This window comes from Stegostoma tigrinum, chromosome 13, assembly GCF_030684315.1.
Source record: "Stegostoma tigrinum isolate sSteTig4 chromosome 13, sSteTig4.hap1, whole genome shotgun sequence".
Lineage (NCBI taxonomy): Eukaryota > Metazoa > Chordata > Chondrichthyes > Orectolobiformes > Stegostomatidae > Stegostoma > Stegostoma tigrinum.
Window position 1 is genome coordinate 31,215,897 of NC_081366.1, and position 25,398 is coordinate 31,241,294.

Genomic DNA, 25,398 nt, shown 5'->3' on the forward strand with positions numbered 1-25,398 from the left:
TTTTGCCACTTAGTATTGGCTACATCCTGGAATGCCAGTACATCACAATCACTTTCTTTTTATTGTTTACTCCGTTGCTGTGCATTATTCCATTCTAGAACTGTTTATAAAATAAATTGCATGTCAGCAATTTGTTTTCTTCATACTGTGATCTTTCACGGGCAAACAAGATATTGCAGAAAATATTTAACTTCTGGATCAAAATAGACCTTCTATGATATAGAGCAGTTAAAAGTAATGGCATTTTTTTGAGCAAGCAAACAAATAACATTTGAGCATGCCTTTAGGGAAACAAATCCATCCACTCAAGTACGGTAGTCATCATGAGCAAACAATTTTTGACTTTCGAAGAAAACGGTGAGTAAATCCAAGGTGTGGGGCTTTTACTACCTCCGTAGAAGGAACTGATGCTTATATTTTCTCTGAATTTCTTTTCCTAGGAGAGATGGTGTGTTTTATAACTATGTTAAAAGACTTACGAAGAGTTGGATATTCAAAGGAATCATCTTCACAACGATTTTAGCAAATTCCCTTTTCATGGCACTTGAGACAGATTACCAAATGGCAAACAAGTTCTTTATATTCTTTAATGTAAGAAAAGCATGATATTTTTGAAATATATTTACACAGTTGAATTTATTAGTACTTTCCTATTGTTTTGAGGGTATATGCCCCACATTTCCTGCAGTTTCCCCTATAGGGTTGATAAGGGGAGCTGGTTGATGTGGTTTACTTGTACTTTCAGATAAGGTCCCACATAAGGGATTAGAATACAAAATTAAATCACAAGGGATTGGGAGTACTGACATGGATAGGGAACTGCCTGGCAGACAGAAAACAAAGAGTAAGTATAAACAAATCTTTTTTTCTGATTTGTCAGTCAGTGACTAATGGGGTTCTACAGAGAACAGTGCTAGCACCCCATCTATTCATAATATATGTTAATGATTTAGACATGCAACTAAATATAATATCTCCAAGTTTGCAAAGGACACAAAGCTATGTGGGAAGGTGAGCCCCGACAAGGATGTAGTGATGCTTCATGTGTAGCAAAAACGGGACAACAGATTATTGTCTGAATAATCATTGATTTTAAAAAAGGGAGAGATGCAAGAAGACATTGGTGCCCTTGTACACCAGTCACTGAAAGTAAGCATGCAGGTGAAGTAGGCAGTGAAGAAGGCAAATGATATATTAGCCTGCATAGTCAGAGGATTCTAGTATGGGAGCAGGATGTCTTGCTGCACTTGTATGAAGCCTTGGTGAATCCACACCTGGAGTATCTGGTGCAAGTTTCACTTTGTTGTTTGAAGAAGGATGTTTTTGCTATAGTACGAGTGCAGCAAAGGTTTACCAGGCTGATATTTGTGGCATGATTGATGTAAGAAGAGAGACTTGATCAGTTAAGACTATATTCACGAGACTTTGGAAGAGTAAGAGGGACCTCATAGAAACCTATAAAATCCCAATAGGTCGAGACAGCGTAAACACAAGAAAGATGTTCCTGTGGACTGGGGAACCCAGAACCAGGGAGACAGTTTAAGGAAATGAGGTAGGTCATTTAAGGCTTAGATAAGGAGCGATTTCTTCAACCAAAGAATGGTGAGCCAGTGGAAATCTCTGCCACAGAATGTGGTTGAGGCCAAAACACTGAATGTTTTCAAGAAGGACTTAGATAAAGTTCCTAGAACTAAAGGGATCAAAGGGTATGTGGGTATGTGAAGAAAGCAGGAACAGGTAGTGAGTTGGATGGTCAGCTATGACCATATTGAATGATAGAGCAAGTCTGAAGGGTTGAATAGCCTACTCTAGTTCCTATTTTCTATGTTTCTGTGTGACACCTCATTAATATTACTGCAATTTCTATGACCACCTTGAGCTAGTCACAAACAGAGGTGTTTAAATTGCATGCTGATAGTTTTACCTTCACTGGGGCACTCATGGTGCACTGACAGGGTTTCTAACCCAAAGGCATGAAGTCCCACCTGTTCCAGAGGTGTGTGACAATATTGCTGAGTAGGTTGATTAGAAAATATCTTAGACCTTCACTAGCTTTTTCTCAGTTTTATTGAGGACCGAGTCATAGTTTCAGGCCCTCCTGTGAGATTAAAGTTCAAATCAACACAGCTAACATATGTATACCCATCTAGTAAACAAAGAAACTGCCCAAATGCTTCAAACTACCTCAAATATAAGGCTAGGATATGTCGAAACTAATATTAATCCTGAAAGTGCAATGGGATACATTGTAGTAATATCGAATGTGCCATCACTTGTTGGGGTAAATATGCACTGAAAAGGAAAGTGAAGACTTTTGGAAGCATAAGACTGAACATAAAGGAGGAACACATCAGATTTATTCATTTCTAATATTCTTGGGCATTGATTCTTAAAAGAAATATATATGCGAGACATCAGCTCAAGTCAGCTTCTAATAGTTTTCTGGATTAATTGTGCTTTTTTTTTCAAGTTTTCTTCCTCTGTTAACTGATATTCTGTATTCAGAAAAAGTTGTTTATTAAATTTCAACTTTTGAGCGGAAGTTCCAATAGAAAATACATCCATTTTGGCTACCATGGAGTTGAGATTTGGGGACAGCAAATTTAGAATGATTCACCTCCTTCAAAATAATGCCCTTTGTACCAGTCCCTCCAAATGAGCACTGTTGTGGTCATTTCTAAGAGTCACCAATCTGGAAGCTTGGTCCACATCAGGACTAGAACATTTCAAAATTGATCTACCTTTCTACTGAATCTCTCAAGTAGTGGCAATAAATTTTTGTCTTGGTATTATTTCCTTATGTAGAACAGGAAATGGCTTCATGATGATTGATCTACTTGCCTGTAGAAAGGAAATTACATTTTTGAATTAAGGCAACAGCTTGTGTCATAGGGAGGTCCCCAGCTATCTGATAGATAAGGAGGGAGAGTGTAAGAATGTTGATATCTTCAGATACAATATTTTAATCACAATCATTTGCTTTCATTTGGATAGGTGTCTGAACAGCTGTTCTTGGCCATTTACACAGTGGAGTTCTTAACAAAAATTTATGTTGACCCAATCAAATATTGGAAGATTGGATTCAATGTGTTTGATTTCATCGTGCTCAGCCTATCCTTTATCTACCGCTTTCTTCCTCTTAAATTTAAACGTTCTCTATACTGGCTTCATATAGTACGACCACTCAGAACACTCCGGACAATCTCATTTATTCGTGGCTTACAGGTAAATAGATTGGGTGAAGTAAATTAATTTTTAAAGTTAATTAATGGATTTTTGCTTGTCCCAGCTGGGCCAGTATTTATTACCCATCTCTAATTGCCCTTGGGAATAAGGTGAACAGCCTTCATGAATCACTGCAGCCAATTTTGAGTTAGATACGCTGGAAGAAGTTCCAGGATTTTGACTGAATGAAAAGGAAACAGCAATATACTTCCAAATCAGGATGGTGAGTTGCAGACAGTGGTGATCACATATATCTTCTCCCTTTGTTCTTCAAAATAACAGTTGATGTATATTTAAAAGGTGCTATTTGGGAGTCTTGGTAAATTTCTGCAATTCAACTTGTACATAGGTACACACAGATGATAATCAACATTGGTGTTTGGGAGTAAGGTGCTTGTGAAATTAGTGTCAGTCAAGTGAGTCACTTTGACTTGGATTGTGTCAAACTCCTTGAGTGTTGTTTGAGCTGCATTCAACCAGGTAAGTAGAGAGTATTCCATTGTACTCTTGGCTCGTGCCATGTAGATAGTGGACGGGCTTTTGGGAGTCAGGAGCTGAGTGATTCACTGTTATGTTCCTTGCATCTGACTTTGCAGCTACAGTAATTATATGGCAAATCCAGTTCAGTTTCTGGTGAATGCTTACCTCCAGGGAATTCTTCAGTGGTAATGTTTTTGAGTGTCAATGTGCGATAGTTAGATTCTGTCTTGTTAGAGGTGGTCATTGCCTGGTGTTTGAGTGGCACGAATATTTGTTACCACTCGTCAGCCCAAACCAGGATATCACTTATTTTCCTGCATTTGGATGTTGACTGCTTTAGTACCTGAGGCGTTGTGAATGGTGCTGTACATTGTGCAACCTTCAGCAAACATCCCCACTTCTGACCTGATGATCAAGGAAAGGTCATTGATGCAGCTGAAGATGTAAGGCCTAGGGCAATACCCTGCAAGGCCAGGCACTCATACCTCACCTCTGGAATTCAACTCCTGTGCCAGCCTTTGGACCAAGGCTGTTTAGACCATTTCAAAATCTAAATGAAAGGTAAGATCTAAAATTTTGATGTGAACTGATATTAAGGAGTGATTATTTCTTAAAGTTACCTACAGCTTCTTTTGAAACAACTATTCATTTCTGCTCTATAGGTGCTGTCTACTGCCCTGGTGAGTACGTTGAAGAGTGTTTTCTTCGTCCTGTTCCTCCTGTTTTTACTGATGACTGTTTTTGCACTGATTGGATACTATTTCTATGGAAACACGGATCACGGCGATTACAAAAACTGGGGTAACCTCAGATCTGCATTCTTTACACTCTTCAGTTTGGTAACGGTAATGAAACATTTTGCACATTCTTTATATTGATCGGGAACAAACAAAATACTGATTACTTCTCCTAAAATTCAGAAATGGTAAAAATTGAAATTTATATAAGTCAGACATTTTTTAAAATATTTAGAGTGTAATTTATTTCTTTGGATTTAAGGAGTCTGCCTGACTCATTTGGAAGGACTTTTATCTGAGGACTGTGAGAACAAATAGTACTTCGGCGACTTGAACATACAGGACCAGATTTTTGTTCCTGGGTCAAGTATGCAGAGGATGGAGAAATCCTGGCTCTGCAAACCTGATCTTTAATATTAGCCATGTGCATAACTTACTTAGTCTCACAGGGAGCTGGGAACTGGATTGGGAGTTGAGCAATTAGCCTGGAAATAGCTGAGGAGGCGGCTAGTTTCTGAGGTAGGCTGAGTGGAAAATCTGCCTTTGGGCTTCAGTGCTGTGGTCAAAAATTAAAACAAAAGAATAAAATGTTAAAACCTTTCTCCAGCCCTCATCCCTTGCATCTCCCTTCACCACCACCCCACCCCCGACACTCCCCATATCAATCCCTGACACCTAATCCCCTCTATACATTGTCCATGGTTCCTTATAGCCACAATATCTACTTAGTACTCACCCGTCTTTCCCTTTTACCCACCATGCCAACTTGCTCAGTATCTACAAGTACCCATACACACAAGAGAAAAAATAATTCTACACTTAAAACTGTAATTTTTCAGACTACACTCCAACAGGAATAGTACTGTCATCCACGAAACATATTTTGACAGGCCGACACTTCTAGACAGGATGACGCCTCTTGACAGATTGCACAGTTATAAAGGGTTCATGCAGCTTTTGTACACGGTCTTCTCCACAGTTAATAATCTCAAAGGATACCTGATTCCCCACCATGGCTACCAGACACCCCTCCCCACAAATGAAGCCTGAACCATTACCCAATCCTAACAGCATTCCTGACCCCATGCCCAAAGTTGTCCTGGGTACCTCAGCTCTCAATGTGTACCTTGGCTATCCAAATGAAATGGGCTGAGAACACCCTTATTTTACTTGGCTTATCTGCACACTCCAGTTTCACACACTAGGGCTCTGAGTGGAAACATCTGATCATTTGAAGAGTCATTTCAAATGATGGACCTTCATGAATGTGAAGCAGTGAAGCAGAAACGCACTCTTGGTAGTATTGTTGAATCAAGGGCACATTCCATTTGAACTGTCAGCTGAATGTAAAAGATTCCATTTGCCATTTCAGAGGAAAATGGTGTTCATTTTGATGTCCATGTGAGAGTTTATCTATAAATTGATTATCAATAAAATCAAGCCTCTCTCCCATCCAAATTCCTAGTCACACTTTTGCCACCATTTGGAAGAAATTTGACTGCTGAGTGCAAGTGCTATACACCGAGGGAGTCATAAGGACATAAAAAATATGTCAGAAGTCACATGACATCGTTACAATCCAACAGGTTTATTTAAAATCACAAACTTTCGGCTCACTGTTCGTTTGTCAGGCAATGAAGCTTGTGATTTTAAATTAACCTGTTAAGACTATAACCTGGTGTCGTATGACTTCTGACTTTGTCCACCCCAGTCCAACACCAGCATCTCCACATCATAAGCAATAAGAGTAGAAGTAGGCTATTTGGCCCATAAAACCAGTCCTGCCATTCAAAACGTTCATGGCTAAACTGCCCCAAGGCTCAACCATTCTTTTGTACCAGTTTATTATAGACCTCAACTACCCCATATTTAAAATTCTGTCCATCCCCACTTCAAATATTTTCAATTATCTCATCTCTACAACTCAATGGGGTAGGGAATTCTGGATATTCACTGTCCTCTTGGAGAAGGAATTGCTTTGCATCTCATTTTTAATTAATGGTACTCTGTAACTGTGTCCTCCGGTTTGAGATTTTCCCACTAATGAAAACATCATCTCAACATCTACCCTGTCAAGCCCTCTCAGAATCTTATATGTTTCAATTAGATCAGCGCTAATTATTTTAAAGTCTAATGAATAAAGACCTGTCCAGTTTAGTTTGTCAGTCTTAATAAGTCAACACTTTCATTCCAGGAATCAGTCTAGTGAATCTCTTTTGAACGGTCTCTAATACCAGTATATCCTTTCTTAAATACGGTGATGAAAACAGCGCACTGTATTTCAGGTGCATCCTCATTAGCATCCAGTATAGTTGTAACAAAATTTCCTTTAATTTTTAAAATCTAATCTCTCAGCAATGAAGGCCGAAATTCCGTTTGTCTTCTTAAATACTTGCTGCACCTGCATGCTAACATTTCCTATTTCATGCACAAGAACACCCAGATTCCTGTGATGTACTTTTCTGGACCCTCAATTTTAAATAAGTCGGTTTTATGATTCTTTCAACCAAAATGCATGGCCTTACACTTTTCTACATTAAACTCCTTCCGCCAAGTTTTTGTTCACTCTCTCAATGTATTGTGTTCCTTTGCAGATTTGTTATGTCCTTATCACAACATACCTTCCTACTTACTTCCGTATCATTAGCACATTTGGATACATTGCATTCTGCCCTGTCCTCCAATTAATACAGATGGTGAATTATTGAGATTGTTGTGGTACTCCATTAGTTATATCTTCTAATCTGTAAAAGACTCATTAACCCTAACTCCTCTATTTTTGTGTGTTACCCAATCCTCAATTCATTATCTTGAACTCCTATCTTGTGCGCCTTTCAAGTGGCACCTTATTGAATATCTTCTTGCAATCCAAATTTACGACATCTACCTGTTCCCCTTTAACAACTGACCTTGTCATTCTCTCAAAGAACCTAAAAGAATCAACAGCTCTCACTCTTTTTGGGAGATTTAAATCACACCAACAAATAGGCAATTGAGAGATAGCATGAACTGCAGATGTTGGAGTCCGAGACAATACAGTGTGGAGCTGGTGAACACAGCAGATCAGGCAGCATCAGTAGTGTAGGAAAGTTGATGTTTCACGTCAGGACCTTTCTTGAGAAAATCAGACAATTGACCACTGTTAAGGCAGCATATACTGAAACAGTGTTTGCTGGAAGAAAATAGTAAACATTGAAATGAATGTTCAGGGAGTAGCAATAATATGTGGAATTACCCATCAAGATTACAATCAGATTTCACCCAACGCAGCAGTAGTAATATTTTGGACTTTATTGTTTGAATAATGTCTAAATTGGGAATGTGTGGGAATTTTGATACACCGGAAAATTAGATTATTCCAGTTTCAGACAGCAAGCTAATACTCATTCCTGCAACAAACAAATTTTATCTGTGTGTATATGTTTCTGTTACTAGGATAGTTGAGATTGGTGGGCTTATATGTGTTTTCACATATAGCCCATATTGTAGAGAGTTGAGAGAACTGGAAACCTAGCTTATCTGCCCTGTGTCAATTCCCTGACAACAATTGTGATTCATTTATTTTTCACAAGACCTTTTGTAAACCATTTATTCCATCAGGTCACAAGGTATCTTTTGGGTATCAAGGAGTAATACCTTCAGACGTAGCAGATATGTAGTAGCAAATATAAATCTGACCTATAATGAACATCTTATCAACACCAGAAAAAGGAATCTTGACTGCAGAGCTCTTTTTTAATAATACCAACAAGCACAAGAACCTGCAGCAGCCACAAGACACTCCTTGAATCTTTGGGCAACTGTAGAAATCAAAGCTGAATGTACTATGTTGAAGACATGGATTTTACAAACAGTCATCTGGGACTGGAACCGCCAGAGGCAATTTGAAGCATCAACTCAATTAAGACATATGAGATCCTGAGGGGCCTTGACAACATGAATGTGGAAAGAATAATACCAGTAGTTGGAGATTCTAGAACTCGTGGTCACTGGTCACCCATTTAAAACAGAAAGAAGGCAGAACTCTTTCTCCTAGAGGGTTGTGAGTCTTTGGAAGTCTCTTCCTGAAAAGCCTTTGGAAGCTTGTTTTGAAGGCAGAACTGGAGAGTTTTGCTCAGCAGTGGGGTTATCTGTGGTAGGCAGCCATGTAGATTTGAGGTTACAATCGGGTTAACTATGATCTTAGTAACTGTTGGAGAAGGCTTTAGAGGGGGAATGGTCTGCTCATAGCGTCATACAGTCAAACAGACCTTTCAGAAAATACCTTTGTTTACCTCATCTATGTCCCTCATGATTTTATAATCCTCTATAAAGTCATCCCTCAGCCCACTATGCTGCAGAGGAAAAGCGCCCCAGCCAATTCAGCCCCTCCTTTATAACTCAAACCCTTCAGTCATGGTAAAATCCTCAAATCTTTTCTGCACCCTTTTCAGTTTAAAACCATCCTTCCAAAGCAGGGCAACCAGCATTATAACAGTACTCCAAATGTGGTCTTCCCAATGTCTTGTTTGGCTGTACCATGACGCCCCTCCTTCTGCACTCTGTGAAGGCAAGCATGGCAAATATCTTCTTCACCACTCTGTCTACGTATGACACCACTTTCTAAGAACAATGTAACTACACCCTTGGGTATCTCTGTTTGACAACAGGTCCCAGTGCCTGACCACTAACTGTAAGTCCTGCCCTGGTTAGTCTTAACTAGATGCAACATCTCACTTTTATCTAAATTAAGCTCGATCAGCTATTCTTCAGCCCACAGGCCCAGTTGATCAAAATCCTGTTGTACACTCAAATAACCTTTTTCACTACCCACTGTACCACCAATTTGGGTGTCAGCTGCAAACTTAGTAACCATGCCTCCTATATTCCCATCCAAGTCATTTATATAAATTATGACCAACAGATACAGAGTGATGTTTTCCCAGCTACCATCAGTCCACAGGAAGGGTCACTGGACCTGGAATGTTAACTCTGATTTTTTTCTTCACAGATGCTGCCAGACCTGCTGAGCATTTCCAGCAACTTCTGTTTGTGCTCATGAAGAACAGTGGACCCAGCACAAATCCTTGCAGCACGCTGCTGGTCACAGACCTGGGGATTTGTCCACGCTAATGCCTTTTAGAATACCCAATACTTCCCCTCCCCCCGACTTATGCCAACTTGACCTAGAGTAATCAACCATCTATCCCTAACCTCAAGATCCATCATGTCCCTCTCCTCAGTGAATACCGACACAGAGTACTCATTAAGAATCTCACTCATTTTCTCTGACTCCTCACATAACTTCTCTCCTTTGACCTTGAGTGGACCAACCCTGGTCACAGGCTTCCAGTCTACCACGTGTAGAACACCCGTCTACCACCACCCTATGATCCTATCGGCAAGCTCATTTTGTAACCAATTGGCTATTCCTGCTCCTTGCTCATATGCCTCCATCAAACCTAGCAGAGATTGCTAAACCACAAGTAAACCTCTCCAAAACATCCACATCCTTTGGGTAATGTGACGACCAGAACTGTATGCAGTACTCCAAATGTGGTCGAACCAAAGTCCTATACAACTGTAAGATGACCTGCCAACTCTTGTACTCAATACCCTGTCCAATGAATGAAAGCATGCCGTATGCCTCCTTGACCACTCTGCCCACCTGCGTTGCCACCTTCAGGGTACAATGGACCTGAACACACAGATCTCTCTATGTATCAATTTTCCCCAAGGCTTTTCCATTTACCGTTTGGTTCGCTCCAATCTATATATATTCTGCTGCATTCTCCGACAGTCCCCTTCACTATCTGCTACTCCACCAATCTTAGTGTCATCTGCAAACTTGCTGATCAGACCATCTATACCTTCCTCCAGATCATTTATGTATATCACAAACAACAGTGGTCCCAACATAGATCCCTGTGGAACACCACTTGTCATAGATCTCCATTTTGAGAAACTCCTTTCCACTACAATTCTGTCTCCTGTTGCCCAGCCAGTTCTCTATCCATCTAGGTAGTATACCCTGAACCCCATGCGACTTCGCTTTCTCCATCAGCCTACCATGGGGAACCTTATCAAATGCCTTACTGAAGTCCGTGTATATGACAACTACAGCTCTTCCCTCATCTGTCAACTTTGTCACTTCCTCAAAGAATTCTATTGAGTTGGTAAAACATGATCTTCCCTGCACAAAACCATGCAGCCTATCACTAATAAACCCATTTTCTTTTCAAATGTAAATAGACCCTATCCCTCAGTATCTTCTCCAGCAGCTTCCCCACCACTGACATCAAGCTCACCGGCCTATAATTACCTGGATTATCCTTGCTTCCCTTCTTAAACAAGGGGACAACATTAGTAATTCTCTAGTCCTCCGGGACCTCGCCCGTGCTCAAGGATGCTGCAAAGATATCTGTTAATGCCCCAGCTATTTCCCCTTTCTCTTCCCTCAGTAACCTGGGATAGATCCTATCCAGACCTGGGGATTTGTCCACCCTAATGCCTTTTAGAATACCCAATACTTCTTCTCCCCGCCCCCCCCCCACCCCGACTTGGGCCAACTTGACCTCGAGTAATCAAACATCTATCCCTAACCTCAATATCCATCATGTCCCTCTCCTCAGTGAATACCGACGCTAAGTACTCATTAAGAATCTCACTCATTTTCTCTGACTCCTCGCATAACTTCCCTCCTTTGTCCTTGAGTGGGCCAACCTTTTCTCTAGTTACCCTCTTGCTCCTTATGTATGAATAAAAGGCTTTGGGAGTTTCCTTAACCCTGTTTGCTAAAGATATTTTATTACCCCTTTTCGCCCTCTTCATTCCTCATTTCAGATTGGTCCTACTTTCCTGATGTTCTTCCAAAGCTTTGTCTGTTTTCAGTCACCTAGACCTTATGTATGCTTCCTTTTTCCTCTTTGCTAGTCTCACAATTTCACCTGTCATCCATGGTTCCCTAATCTTGCCCTTTCTATCCCTCATTTTCACAGGGACAAGTCTGTCCTGCACTCTAATCAACCTCTCTTTAAAAGCCTCCCACATATCAAATGCAGATTTACCCTCAAACAGCAGCTCCTAATCCACATTCCCCAGCTCCTGCCAAATTTTGCTATAGTTGGCCTTCCCCCATTTCAGCACTCTTCCTTTAGGACCACTCTCTTCTTTGTCCATCAGTAATCTAAAACTTACAGAATTGTGAGCACTATTCTCAAAGTAATCCCCTACTGAAACTTCAACCACCTGGCCGGGCTCATTCCCCAACACCAGGTCCAGAATGGCCCCTCCCCAAGTTGGACTATTTACAGTGATAATGGGAACTGCAGATGCTGGAGAATCCAAGATAATGAAATGTGAGGCTGGATGAACACAGCAGGCCTAGCAGCATCTCAGGAGCACAAAAGCTGATGTTTTGGGCCTAGACCCTTTATCAGAGAGCCACAAAAGCTGACGTTTCGGGCCTAGACCCTTCATCTGATGAAGGGTCTAGGCCTGAGACGTCAGCTTTTGTGCTCCTGAGATGCTGCTGGGCCTGCTGTGTTTGTCCAGCCTCACATTTCATTATCTTGGACTATGTACATACTGCTCCAGAAAACCCTCCTCGATGCTCCTTACAAATTCTGCTCCATCTAAACCCCTAACACTGAGTAAATTCCAGTCAATGTTGGGAAAATTAAAATCTCCCATCACCACCATCCTGTTGCTCCTACATCTTTCCATAATCTGTCTGCATATTTGTGCCTCTATCTCATGCTCGCTGCTGGGAGGTCTGTAGTACAGCCCCAACATTGTTACTGCACCCTTCCTTTTCTGAATTCTGCCCATATTGCCTCACTGCTCGAGTCCTCCATAGTGCCCTTCTTCAGCACAGCTGTGATATCCTCTTTGACCAGTAATGCAGCTCCTCCACTCCTTTTACCTCCCTCTCTATTGCACCTGAAACATCTATATCCTGGGATATTTAGTTACCAGTCTTGCCCTTCCCTCAACCAAGTCTCAGTAATAGCAATAACATCGTAATCCCAGGTACTAACTCAAGCCCTAAGTTCGTCTGCCTTACCTACTACACTTCTCGCATTATAACAAATGCACCTCAGACCACATGTCTGTTCGCGTTCATCATCTGCTCTCTGCCTACTCTTTCCCTTAGTTACACTGACTTCATTATCTAGTTTCTTACATGCTTTAGATACTACCTCCTTACTGCCCACTAACCTCCTCATTTGGTCCCCATCCCCCTGTCACAATAGTTTAAACTCTCCCCAACAGCGTTAGTGAAAGCAACCCCGAGCACATTGGTTCCAGTCCTGCCCAAATGTAGATTGTCCAATTTGTAATAGTCCCATCTCCCCTAGAACTGGTTTCAATGTCCCAAAAATCTGAACGCCTCCCTCCTGCACCATCTCTCAAGCCACTTGTTCTTTCATTTCTACTCTGACTAGCACGTGGCACTGGTTACAATCCTGAGATTACGACCTCTGAGGTCCTACTTTTTAACTTGGCTCTGAAATTGCTAAATTCTACTTGTAGGACCTCATCCCTTTTTTTCACCTATGTCATTGGTGCCTATACACACCACGACAGCTGGCTGTTCACCGTCCCCCTTCAGAATGTCGTGCAGTCTATCTAGGACATCCCTGAATTGTGCGCCTGGGAGGCAACATACCATTTGGGAGTCTCGTTTTTGACCACAGAACTGCCTATCTACTCCCCTTACAATTGAATCCCCAATGACTATCGCCCTTCCACTCTTTTTTCCTGCCCTTCTGTACCGCAGAGCCAGCCATGGTGCCATGAACCTGGCTACTGCTGCCTTCCCCTGGTGAGCCATCTCCCCCAACAGTGTCCAAAACGGTATACCTGTTTTGGAGGGAGATGACCGCAGGAGACACCTGCACTGCCTTCCTGCCTTTTTTTTCTGCCGTTTAGTCACCCATTCCCTTTTCTCCCTCAGCAATCCTAACCTGCGGTGTGACCAATCGCCGTACTTGCTATCCACAACTTCCTCAGCATCACGGATGCTCCAAAGTGAGACCATCCACAGCTCCAGTGCCATCATGTGGTCTAACAAGAGTTGTAGGTGGACACAATTCTTGCACGTGTAGGAGTCAGGGACATCAGCCGCGCCCCTGAGCTCCCACATGGAGCAAGAGGAGGATAACGTGGGTCTGGGATCTCCTGCAACTTTTACTCTTAAGCTTAACTTTGTTCTACTACAACATTAAGTACCAGATAAATAAAAACAAATGTATCAAATCACTGTACTTACCAGCACATGATAAAAGAAAAGGAAAAAGAAAGGATGTGTATCCTCAGTAGCTATTGTCAGAGATAATGAAATGTGAGACTGGATGAACATAGCAGGCCCAGCAGCATCTCAGGAGCACAAAAGCTGACATTTCGGGCCTAGACCCTTCTTCAGAGAGGGGGATGGGGTGAGGGTTCTGGAATAAATAGGGAGAGAGGGGGAGGCGGACCGAAGATGGAGAGGAAAGAAGATAGGTGGAGAGGAGAGTACAGGTGGGGAGGAAGGGAGGGAATAGGTCAGTCCAGGGAAGACGGACAGGTCAAGGAGGTGGGATCAGGTTAGTAGGTAGGAAATGGAGGTGCGGCTTGGGGTGGGAGGAAGGGATGGGTGAGAGGAAGAACAGGTTAGGGAGGCAGAGACAGGTTGGACTGGTTTTGGGATGCAGTGGGTGGAGAGAAAGAGCTGGGCTGGTTGTGTATTGTCAGAGTATTGGTTTTGTTAACCCTTTACTCTTCAAAGTTTGGAGCCATTTTTCTAGATGTTTACTCAGCTTATGATATTGCGTGGGAAAATGGGTTGATATTCAATAGGTCCCTGTACTGCCATGTGCCAAATTGCTCTAGCTGTTGTTGTTATGATTGTAGTGAAAATGGTCTCCAAATATTCTGTCAATAAATGTCGAGCTGGAAAAACACAGCAGGTCAGTCAGTATCTGAGGAGCAGGCATATCAATGTTTCGGACCAAAACCCTTTGTCAGGACAAAGGCGTGAAACGTTGACTTCCCTGCTGCTCAGATATTGTCTGACCTGCTGTTCTTTTCCACCTCCACATTTACTGACACTAGCTTCCAGCATCTTGCAGTCCTTTTTATCCCCGGTATACAAATATTCACATTTCATCATTTGACTTTAATGCCTGAGCCTCCCAAGGACTTAATATAGTTCTAAATGAGAACTCTGCTGATCTAAACATAGCTGCTGTGATCACCTGACAAGCCTGTATGGAATACACAAACTGGAATTACCACTGAGACACTGATACTCAGCAAAGCATCAAGAAATTTGCATGTCTTGTTTTACTCACACTTGGATGATGAATTCACGTGTTTAGAGATGAAAAGTTGTCTGTAACAATCCAGTCGGATCAGTGTCAGACACTAGCATCTACGAAGGAACTGCATATCAACAACAACCTTTGAGTAAGAAAGGACAGAAAAAGCAATGTGGATTGATTAGTGATACAGAAAGTTATTTTCTGCCTTTCTCTCTGAATCTCAGAAACTTAGCATCAGTGAAAAAGCAACTTGGGGGAAAAACACAGTGTTCACAAGAAATGGTAAGAATTGCTGATTCTGGAGTCTGCGATAACAAGGTGTGGAGCTGCAGGCACACAGCAGGCCAGGCAGCATCAGAAGAGCAGGAAAGCAGACGTTTCAGGTCTGGACCCTTCTTCAGAAAAAATGTAAGAAGGGCCCAGACCTGAAACATCAGCTTTCCTGCTCCTCTGATGCTGCCTGGCCTGTTGTGTTCATCCGGCTCCAGATCTTGTTATCTCATCTTCATCAAGAAATTATTGTTAATTGAAAGCTTGGTACTCCTGAAGAAAATGGGAGAATAGCTAAAAAGTTGGAACTCGGGTTTCATTCTCACAACTCAAGGGCACTTAACTTACAACTGCAACTACCTTTATCTCCTATCTATACAGACACACTCCTCCTCCTCCTGTTTAAACCTTTTTGAAAAAAATGTTTCTGGGCATTTTTTTTTATCTTATTTTCTTGGGTTTAATAGATAATAACTGTCAAAATACCTTCACATTGGCTCGCCTTCATTTTTGATCTGGTTAACTAAATTCAGTCGAGTTCTGATGAAGAGTCACTGGATCTGAAATGTTAACTCTGCTTTCTCTTCACAGATACTGCCAGACCTGAGTTTCTCCAGTATTTTCTATTTTTGTTAATTGAAGAGTGTTAGATACATGTGACTGATTGTCAAGGGTTTAAAAAGAGGGGAGTTGATTCCTCCCTCCTTAACTGCTGGTAACATTGAGGATATTTCTGAGCAAGTGAAGGATGAAGATATATCCATGAGATGAGCCCAGTACTCTGAGAAAACTCTGTTTTGTGCCTTGCCTCTTCCTTAAGAGCCTAGGCCTTGCCCAGGCCAGAATCCCAGTATTGACCTTTTAAAATGTCTACACAAACAACATGGCCTCCAGCACATCATGAAAATGTATTTATGCTGATGATACTGCTTTAATAACTCGAGCAAAATCATTCCTGGATATGGAATCCTCTCTAATCCATGAACTACCAAAAATTGATGAATATTTCTACAAGTGGAGACTGCAACCAAATGTAGCAAATTCCAATGATTCTGTATTTCACTTTGAAAATCCCTAGGCACGTCACATCTAAAATGTTGTGTTCTACGGAGCAAATATGCGACTGGACCCAAATCCTGTGTTTGCTGGCAAGAACCTTGACCATTCCGTAACTATGTCACCACTTCCTAAGTTTGTTGAAAAGACCAAGATATGAGTGGATGTCATCCAAAGTTTTACCATTACAAGCTGGGATGCAAAAAAACACTATTCACCAAACTTCTGCCATAGCTCTGGAGCTCTGGTCTTCTCAACAGCTGAGTACTAGGCACCCAGCTGGGCCTCAAGTTATTTTAATGGTCTCAATGATGCACAGACATATGGTTACTCTCTGGAAACCTGAGATCAACTCCAGTTCAGTGGTTACCAGTCCTTTCAAATATCTCCACTCCTTCCATTAATTGGATGCAACAATGTGAAGAGAAATAATACATACAGCAGCAATTCAGACCCTTCTCTCCACAGTGAGCATTCTTCAATACTATTCACCCCGCCCCAACTTGCCATATACTGTACAGTGTCCCCTCTGTACAAGAATCAAACACTTTCCACCCCAGAGCATTAATGAAATCTGGATGAATGCTTTGGCAGAAAATGCTCTCATAAATAAAGCCATTGAGTGAAGTTTTCCCAGCTCTGAATGACATGGGCACTGGTGAGTCAGTTGTGAAAATATGGCGAAATCAGAAAAATAAGATCAGTCAAGAACGAAAAGTCTGATTCTGCAACCATGTTTTGGATGATGAAGTGAGAATCTCACTGGTGAGTGATGAGTTGTTTATTTGCATGCCATTGCTGTCTGGTCTTGCCTCATTGATATGCAGTTGCCTATACTCCCACGTACCAGATAGAAACTGGAAAGCAAAATTTCTGGCAAGTAGGTCAGAGCAGGCTCCAGCTCACTGCTTGTTCCCCTGCGTTCTCCGTCTTAAGCAGCAGCCCTCACCATCTCAAGTACGCTGCATGGGCAGCCACCCGTTCCATGGATTGGACTGTTTTGTGCTTTATCCCTTCTTTAAGAGCCTAGGGTACATCTCATCTGGATATGCAGACTGTCAAATTTCCTGAATTCCTCAGAGCATCTCGTTCAAGATTGCTTCACGTGAACCATGCTATTCATGCATCCCATATCCAAAATCAGTATTCTTTAAACTGTTGAGATAACCTGTCCTTTGATCTTGGATCCAAGACATTTTTGACTGTTTGATCACTCCATTATGTTGTTTTCTCCAGCCTATGCTGTAAAACATGTTTAAAGTCCGTTTCTCAGCTGGTGCCGTTCAGAATGCTGCGTGTTCAGGAAGGCTGGCCTTCTCTTTCTGAAGTGGGACGTATGCATTGACCAGTTTGAGCACTTGTAATGTCAGAGTGGAAGAAGAATTAGCTTGAATTTTGAATGAGGAGCAGAGAGAGAGAGAGAGAGGGGTGGCTGATACAAGTTGTTTATCATGTAGGCTCTGGAAGGATAGACAGAGTTAAGAAGAAGAAAATAATGCTGTGTAAAGAAAACCTGGTGGATGTCACAGGAGGCGGATACAGTACAACCCCTTGCCAATACAAGAATTTTGTTGAAATTGGGTTTATGGTGTTCCTTGTTATGCACATTTCAATATTTCCCTGAAAGTAGGCCCAGTGCTGACTTCTGGGGTCCATTGCTTTAAAATCATAGATAACAAAGTGTGGAGCTGGATGAACACAGCAGGCCGAGCAGCATCTTAGGAGCGCAAAAGCTGACGTTTCGGGCCTAGACCCTTCTTCAGAAAAGGGGGATGGGGAGAGGGTTCTGAAATAAATAGGGAGAGAGGGGGAGGCAGATCGAAGATGGATAGAGGAGAAGATAGGTGGAGAGGAGAGTATAGGTGGGGAGGGGATGGGTCAGCCCGGGGAGGATGTACACGTCAAGGGAGCAGGATGCAGTTAGTAGGTAGGAAATGGAGGTGAGGCTTGAGGTGGGAGGAGGGGATAGGTGAGAGGAAGAACAGATTAGGGAGGGAGGGATGGGCCGGGCTGGTTTTGGGATGCAGTGGGGGTAGGGGAGATTTAGAAGCTTGTGAAATCCACATTGATACCATTGTGCTGCAGAGTTCTCAAATAGAATATGAGATGCTGTTCTTGCAACCTTCGGGTGGCATCATTATGGCAGTGCAGGAGGCCCAGGATGGTCATGTCGTCTAAGGAACTGAGCATAGGTGTTCTGGCTTCCTCGACATTGGGAAAACCAAGTGTAGGCTTGGGGATTGCTTTGCAGAACACCTATGCTTGATTCGCAATAAACAACTGCACCTCCCAGTCGCGAACCATTTCAACTCCCCCTCCCATTCCTTAGACGACATGTCCATCCTGCGCCTCCTGCAGTACCATAATGATGCTACACAAAGGTTGCAGGAACAGCAACTCATATTCTGCTTGGGAACCCTGCAGCCCAATGGTATCAATGTGGATTTCACAAGCTTCATAATCTCCCACCCTCCCACTGCATCCCAAAACCAGCCCAGCTTGTCCCCGCCTCCCTAACCTGTTCTTCCTGTCACCTATCCCCTCCTCCCACCTCAAGCCGCACCTCCATTTCCTACCTCCTAACCTCATCCCACCTCCATGACCTGTCCGTCCTCCCTACCTCCCTGCCTATACTCTCCTCTCCACCTATCTTCTCCTCTATCCATCTTCGATCCGCGCCCCCCTCCCTATTTATTTCAGAACCCTCTCCCCCTCCGCCTTTTCTGATGAAGGTTCTCGGCCTGAAACGTCAGCTTTTGCGCACATAAGATGCTGCTTGGCCTGCTGTGTTCATCCAGCTCCACACTTTGTTATCTCGGATTTTCCAGCATCTGCAGTTCCCATTATCTCTGATCACAACTTTAAAATCATAGATTAGTAAGACCTTCTATCCAATGACACAATAAAGGAAAAGATTTCTCAGGAAACTATGTAACTTGGAATGCAATGCATTGTTGTTTTGTTTGTAAAGGATAAGGATACTGTGGATAGAGAAAATGATCATTTTGCTGCAACTATATCTTTAGGGTGGTTTAAATGACTTCTTGTATTTTGCAGTTGGACGGCTGGACTGATCTTCAGGCTGAAACAGGCAGACTTGGCTTCATGTCAAGTCGAATTTTCATAATTGGTTTCATCTTAGTAGCATGCTACCTTTTCTTCAATCTCTTCATTGGAGTTATCATTATAAATATTCGGGTACGTTGATTTTATTTTTTACTACGTCCCATTGAATACTTTGATCAGTAGAACCACCCAAATAAATTATACTATTATTTATAGGAAACAACCAAAGAATTTAATAAGGGAGTCCAAACTGAACGAGAGACAATTTTGCTCCAAAAAAAGCAGGCTATATTACAGAGACAACAATCGCACATTACAGATTTAATGGAGAAACAGGTATTGAATTCATTCTGATTTGACTGAAACTCTGTGTCATAAAACAGGCCTGTTCCCAAATCTGGATGCATTGCTTTTGAATGTTTATTGAAATGAATATTTTAATTGACTTCCGTGTGTATGCTTTAACATTCACATCATAAAGCACTGAATAATTTTTTTTTATCCATTCAAGGAATGTGGACATCGCTGGTTGGGCCAGCATTTATTGCTCATCTTTAGTTGCCCGTGGGAAGGTCGTGGTGAGCTGCCTTCTTGAACCACTGTGGGTCCATTCAGTGTAGGCAGACCCATTAGGGAGGGAGTTCCCAGGATTTTGACCTAGTGAAGGAACTGCAATATGTTTCTAATGCTGGACGATGGGTGACTTGGAAATGAGCTTGCAGGTATTCCTGTGTATCTGCTTTCCTTTTGCTTCTAGATGATGGTGATCATATGTTTTGAAGGTGCTGCCTAAGAAGCCTTGGTGAATCTTTGTGGTGCATCTGGTAGAAGGTACAGACTGCTGTTATTGAGCATTGGTGGTGGAGGAATTGAATGTCTTTGAATGTGGTACCAGTCAAGCAAGCTGCTTCCAATCGGCTATATTTTGTGTATGCGAAAGGAGAACGTCACAATGAGGAGTGGGACTGAAATACGTTTGTATTTTCAATAGACAATAGACAATAGGTGCAGGAGTAGGCCATTTGGCCCTGCAAGCCAGCGCCACCATTCATTATGATCATGGCTGATCATCCACAATCAGTATCCTGTTCCTGCCTTATCCCTATAACCCTTGATTCCACTATCTTTAAGAGCTCTATCCATCTCTGTCTTGAAAGTATCCAGAGACTTGGCCTCCACTGCCTTCTGGGGCACAGCATTCCATATATCCACCACTCGCTGGGTGAAGAAGTTTTTCCTGAACCAAAGCCTGTGTAACTCCCATTAGCTTTCTGGACAAGGCTAGTGAATTAACACAGTCTCTCGAATTGGCTTGGACTTTTTGGGCCTACATGGTTCAACACACCAACCAGTGTCATATGTTCAGTGAATAAACATTTTGCAACATTTCTAACATGTAGAAATGGTAGGCTGATCTCACCAGTTATCAGATGTGCATGGACATGTAGTAGGACAAATAGATAAATGGTAAAGAAGGCCTATGGGATGCTTTCCTTTATTTGCAGAGATATTAAATTAAAGGAAAGCAGGGATGTAATGCTAGAACTGTGTAAGACACTAATTAGGCCACAGCTGAAGAATTGTCTACACTTCTGGTCACTATTATAGGAAGAACAGAACCGTTCCAGAGAGAGTATAGATGGGATTTGCGAGAATGTTTCTCGGACTTTCAAAATTACAGCAGTGAGGTAAGATTAGATAGTTTAGGGTTGTTTCCTTGGAACAGAGAAGCCTGACGGTTGACTTAATAAAGTCTACAGAATAATGAGGTGCTTGGATAAAGTATACATTGACACCTGTTGCCGCTAGTGGAAAGGTCACTTACTGGTGAGCGCAGGCTTAAGATGATTGGTAGAAGGATTAACAGGGACATGAAGAAAACCTTTTTCATCCAGAGAGTGGTTGGTGTCTGGAATTCAGCACCCAGTTTGCTGGTTGAGGCAAAACCCTCAACTCACTTAAAAGGAATCGGGATCTGAAGTGCTGAAGTTGCAAGACTACAAACCATGTGCTGGGTTTAGAATAAGCAGCTAGTTAATTCACCTGGGACAGACACAATCAGCTGATGGCCATTTTTATTGCAATGTAAAAATTTGATGGTTCTATATAATTCCAGACAGAAGAGAAATTACTCAAAAGAGAAAAAGTAATCTGTATTTTGTAATATCAGTATTTTCTTTGCCTTTTCTTCCAGAAAACCAGCCAATTTGAAAGTTTCAGCGAAATGGTAGAAAAGTTCAAACAGACCTTGCGACACGATGATTATGTTTTGTTGGATGATTTATGCTCAAGTCTGTCATTCATAGATATTTACTTCACGAGCCTTGATGAACAGGATAATACTTTATACAAGTGAGTAAGAGATGCCATGTAAGAGGAAGCTGGCTAACCCGCTGCATGTTATATAAAACTTATACAGATTCATGCATGTAAGAGAATGTAGGTTCATCTACCATTTACTTTCTCAGTTCACAATTCCTAGTGACCAGTTCTCCGGATTTTGCATCGATTATAGGAGACACGAGAGCCATCTGCAGTTAGTCACAGATCATGTTTGCTTTCTCTGTCTATGATGCCCTTGAATGTTATGCTATGTTAAAAGTGCCTTAGAAATGCAAACTGCTGTTGTTGACTGTTTCAGTGATAATGGGAACTGCAGATGCTGGAGAATCCAAGATAATAAAATGTGAGGCTAGATGAACACAGCAGGCCCAGCAGCATCTCAGGAGCACAAAAGCTGACTAGGCCCGAAACGTCAGCTTTTGTGCTCCTGAGATGCTGCTGGGCCTGCTGTGTTCATCCAGCCTCACATTTTATTATGTTGTTGACTTGTTTGCCTGGATTCTGTTCATTACCTCCCTAGTACAATGAGGTTATGGACTCAGTGAGGAGTTGAACTGATGTTTTCGTGAGATAAAATTACATGTTTGGAATGAACTAGGAATTTGGGAAACAAGTGAATTATGTAAATAAGAAATCAAATTAATGAAGCAATGGTGAAATGGTCATAGTCATAGAGCTGTATAGCAAGGAAACAGACCCTTCAGTCCAATTAATCAATGCTGGTCAGATATCCTAATCTAGTTCCATTTACCAGCATTTGGCCCATATCACTCTAAACCCTTCCTATTCATACACTCATCCAGATGCCTTTTAAATGTTGTAATTGTACCAACTTCCATTACTTCCTCTGGCAGCTCATTCCATACATGCACCACCCCCTGCATGAAGAAGTTGCCCCTTGGGTCCCTTTTGAATCTTTCCCCTTTCACCTTAAACCTACTTCCTCTAGTTTTGGACTCCCCTACCTCAGAGAAAAGACCTTGGCTGTTCACCATGTCCATGCGCCCATGGTTTTATAAACCTCTAGAAGTCACCCCTCAGACTCCGATACTCCAGGGAATGTAGCCCCAGCCTATTCAGCCTCTCCCTTTAGCTCAAAGCCTCCAACCCTGGCAGTATCCTTGTAACTTTTTTCTGAACTCTTTCAAGTTTCACACCGTCTTTCCTATAGCAGGGAGACCAGAATTGAACACAGTATTCCAAAAGTGGCTTAGCCAATGTTCTATACAGCTGCAACATGACATCCCAACTCCGATACTCAATGCGCTGACCAATTAACGGCAGGCATACCAAACACCTTCTTCACTATTCCATCTACCTGCGACTCCACTTTCAAGGAACTGTGAACCTGTACTTCAAGGTCTCTTTGTTCAGCAACACACCCAGAACCCTAGCATTAAGTGTTTAAGACCTGTCCTGGTTTGCCTTTCCAAAATGCAACACCTCAAATTTATCTAAATTAAACACTGTCTGCCACTCCTTAGCCCATCAGCCCATCTGATCAAGGTCCTGTCGTACTTTGAGGTAACCTTTTCCACTGTTCCCTACACCACCAATTTTAATGTCACCTGCAAACTCATTAACCATACTTCCTATATTCACATCCAATGTGTTGGATTTGGTCTGTAAATATTAGTTTAGTGATCCTTCTGTTTCTTATCAATGACAAAATAGAGTTCATAGTAAATGTTCTCAATAGTAATTGCTACATAGTGTGAAATGCAATTTGATACATTTTTTAATGAGTGAACCATGATGCACTCACGCTAAGATTATGTTCACCCGTTAGTTGAAAAATCTGGAGAAATGGGTGATATAGTCAATCCGACATTAGTTCTCATCTCTGATATTTAGATTCAAAATCACCTCTATCTTAAAAGAAATCAGTTGAGACTGATGCATTCCAGTTCTGTGGCCCATGTCACAAAACTCACTCTCATTCATTATAGGAGACTGTGTAAAGAAGAAATTGCCCCTCATGTCTTTTTTTAAATCTTTCTCCTCTTGAAAACCTTAAAAATCTGTCTGCTAGTCTTGAAATCACCCCTGCAGATAATTGTCATTTTCTTTAGCAAAACAAGGCTGTGTCTCTCTGGGCACCAATTCCTCTTCTTGGAGACGGTAAGGACTGTTTGGCCCAAAGCATTGACTTTTCTGCTCCTCTGATGCTGTCTGACCTGCTGTGATTATCCAGCCTCAATCTATAGACTCTCTTTCCTCTTCTGCCTTCCTAATGCCCTTTCCCTCCCCATCTTAGAACCCTCTCACAAGTTTTGTAACAAATCATGGAATCATGGGAATGTAGACCTACTCCTTGAGTGAGTGAAGTTACCCTGTATATTCATAAAATATTGGTTTAGTTCCTGCTGGAGATTTGTTTCCAAATCTGGGTAGAACAGGAAGAGCACAAAGGCTTTGATGAATGTAATGATGAATGTAATGAAGCTGTTTACTAGGATAGCTCAAGCAATTAAGTTGTTACAGTTACATGCTAGACAGGAGAAACCAGGAAGGTTGCCCTTAGAGCAGAAAAATCTAAAAGCAAATTTGATGCAAAGCATTTAAAATTATGGAAGGACAACTACCGAGAATGTTCCGATGGCTGAACTGTCAATAGCTAAAGGGCCCAAACTTAAGACGATTTAAGGGAAAAGGACCAATGCCAGCATAAGAGAAAACGTTTCTTTACACAATGAGACTTTGAATTTGAAGTACCGTGTCAGCTAGAGTAGTGGATGCAGACTCAAGACTCTTACTAAGGGTCTAGAACAAGTGGGACGTAGATATAGAATTAAACATTGCAAATATAGGACAGGCAGTGGAAGAAACATTTTACATGGATTACCACATTGCTGTGGAATGCATGAGCACAATTAATGGTTAAAGGAGATACTTGTAAACATTGAAAAATATGACAGGTGGAAATGGTTAAGGGATCAGTATGGGGACATAGCTTAGGAAAAAGAAAAAATACACGGACTAGATGTAAAGAGTGGCCTGATATATCATAACTTAAATGTAAAATGAAAGTATAAATGAACTAGTAGAAAAAGCAGAAAAATGTCAATGCAAATACTTAACCAATGTGGAAGAAGAATATTCAATTGATAGGCAACAAACATGGGACCTTTATCTTAAGAATGTTCAAAGGGTTGAAGATTACAGATTGCAGTAATTATGTTGAGTTTCTGATCAAGGCAATATATCACAGAAGCAAAATATCTTCCCTCAAGAGACCATCAGAAGGTATATCCTTATTTAAGTGCTTTAGATCGAGAAGGGTAATATTTATGGTAAGCTAGAAGCAAGCAATGCATTCAGCCTTTTCAGCTACATAATGTGCACCAGGAATCGTCTTTAATGGAACAAAATTGGTAGGTGGGGTGAGGAAAGGACTACAAGCCTTTTCTAACTGGTAAAAACTTCATAGATCATAGAATCACCACAGCGTGGAAACAGGCCCTTCGGCCCAACAAGTCCACATTGACCCTCACAACATCCCATGTAGACCTGTCCCCCTAGAACCCATCTAATCTACACATCCCTGAATACTATGGATAATTTAGCATAGCCATACCACCTAGCCTGCACGTCTTTGGACTGTGGGAGGAAGCTGGAGCACCCGGAGGAAACCTATGCAGACACAGGGAGAATGTGCAAACTCCACACAGTCAGTCACTCAAGTGTGGAATCAAACCTGGGGCCCTGGTGCTGTGAGGCAGCAGTGCCAACCATTGAGCCACTGTGATTGCTAACGTTTGTTTCCTCTATATTTTAGATTACAGCAGCTTTACTTTGAAACATCGTATGTTCTGGGTAACTTATTGGAAGTTGATCGTCACCAAGAGCGTTCTGAAAAGAAGGATGGAGATGGGACCAGTAATCCTACATAAATAAATAAAAAGAAAACTACATATTTTTAGACATGTTATTTT

At 41.8% G+C, this 25,398-nt stretch overlaps 1 protein-coding gene across 1 annotated transcript; it reads left to right on the forward strand.

Moving 5' to 3' along the window:
• Positions 1-277: 277 nt before the first annotated feature.
• LOC125458434 (cation channel sperm-associated protein 3-like) lies at positions 278-25,398 on the forward strand. The gene is made up of 8 exons (XM_048543693.1): positions 278-357; positions 441-591; positions 2,995-3,225; positions 4,368-4,550; positions 19,112-19,252; positions 19,337-19,456; positions 21,315-21,472; positions 25,242-25,398. The coding sequence occupies exons 1-8, from the start codon at positions 278-280 to the stop codon at positions 25,354-25,356; spliced, it is 1,179 nt and encodes a 392-aa protein (XP_048399650.1). The 3' UTR covers positions 25,357-25,398.

Excerpts from the sequence above, each read along its gene's own strand:
- LOC125458434 (XM_048543693.1), top strand. The coding sequence starts at position 278 with ATGCCTTTAGGGAAACAAATCCATCCACTCAAGTACGGTAGTCATCAT. Across the intron at positions 3,226-4,367 it reads CATTTATTCGTGGCTTACAG|GTGCTGTCTACTGCCCTGGT; the intron begins GTAAATAGATTG and ends TCTGCTCTATAG. Across the intron at positions 4,551-19,111 it reads CACTCTTCAGTTTGGTAACG|TTGGACGGCTGGACTGATCT; the intron begins GTAATGAAACAT and ends TGTATTTTGCAG.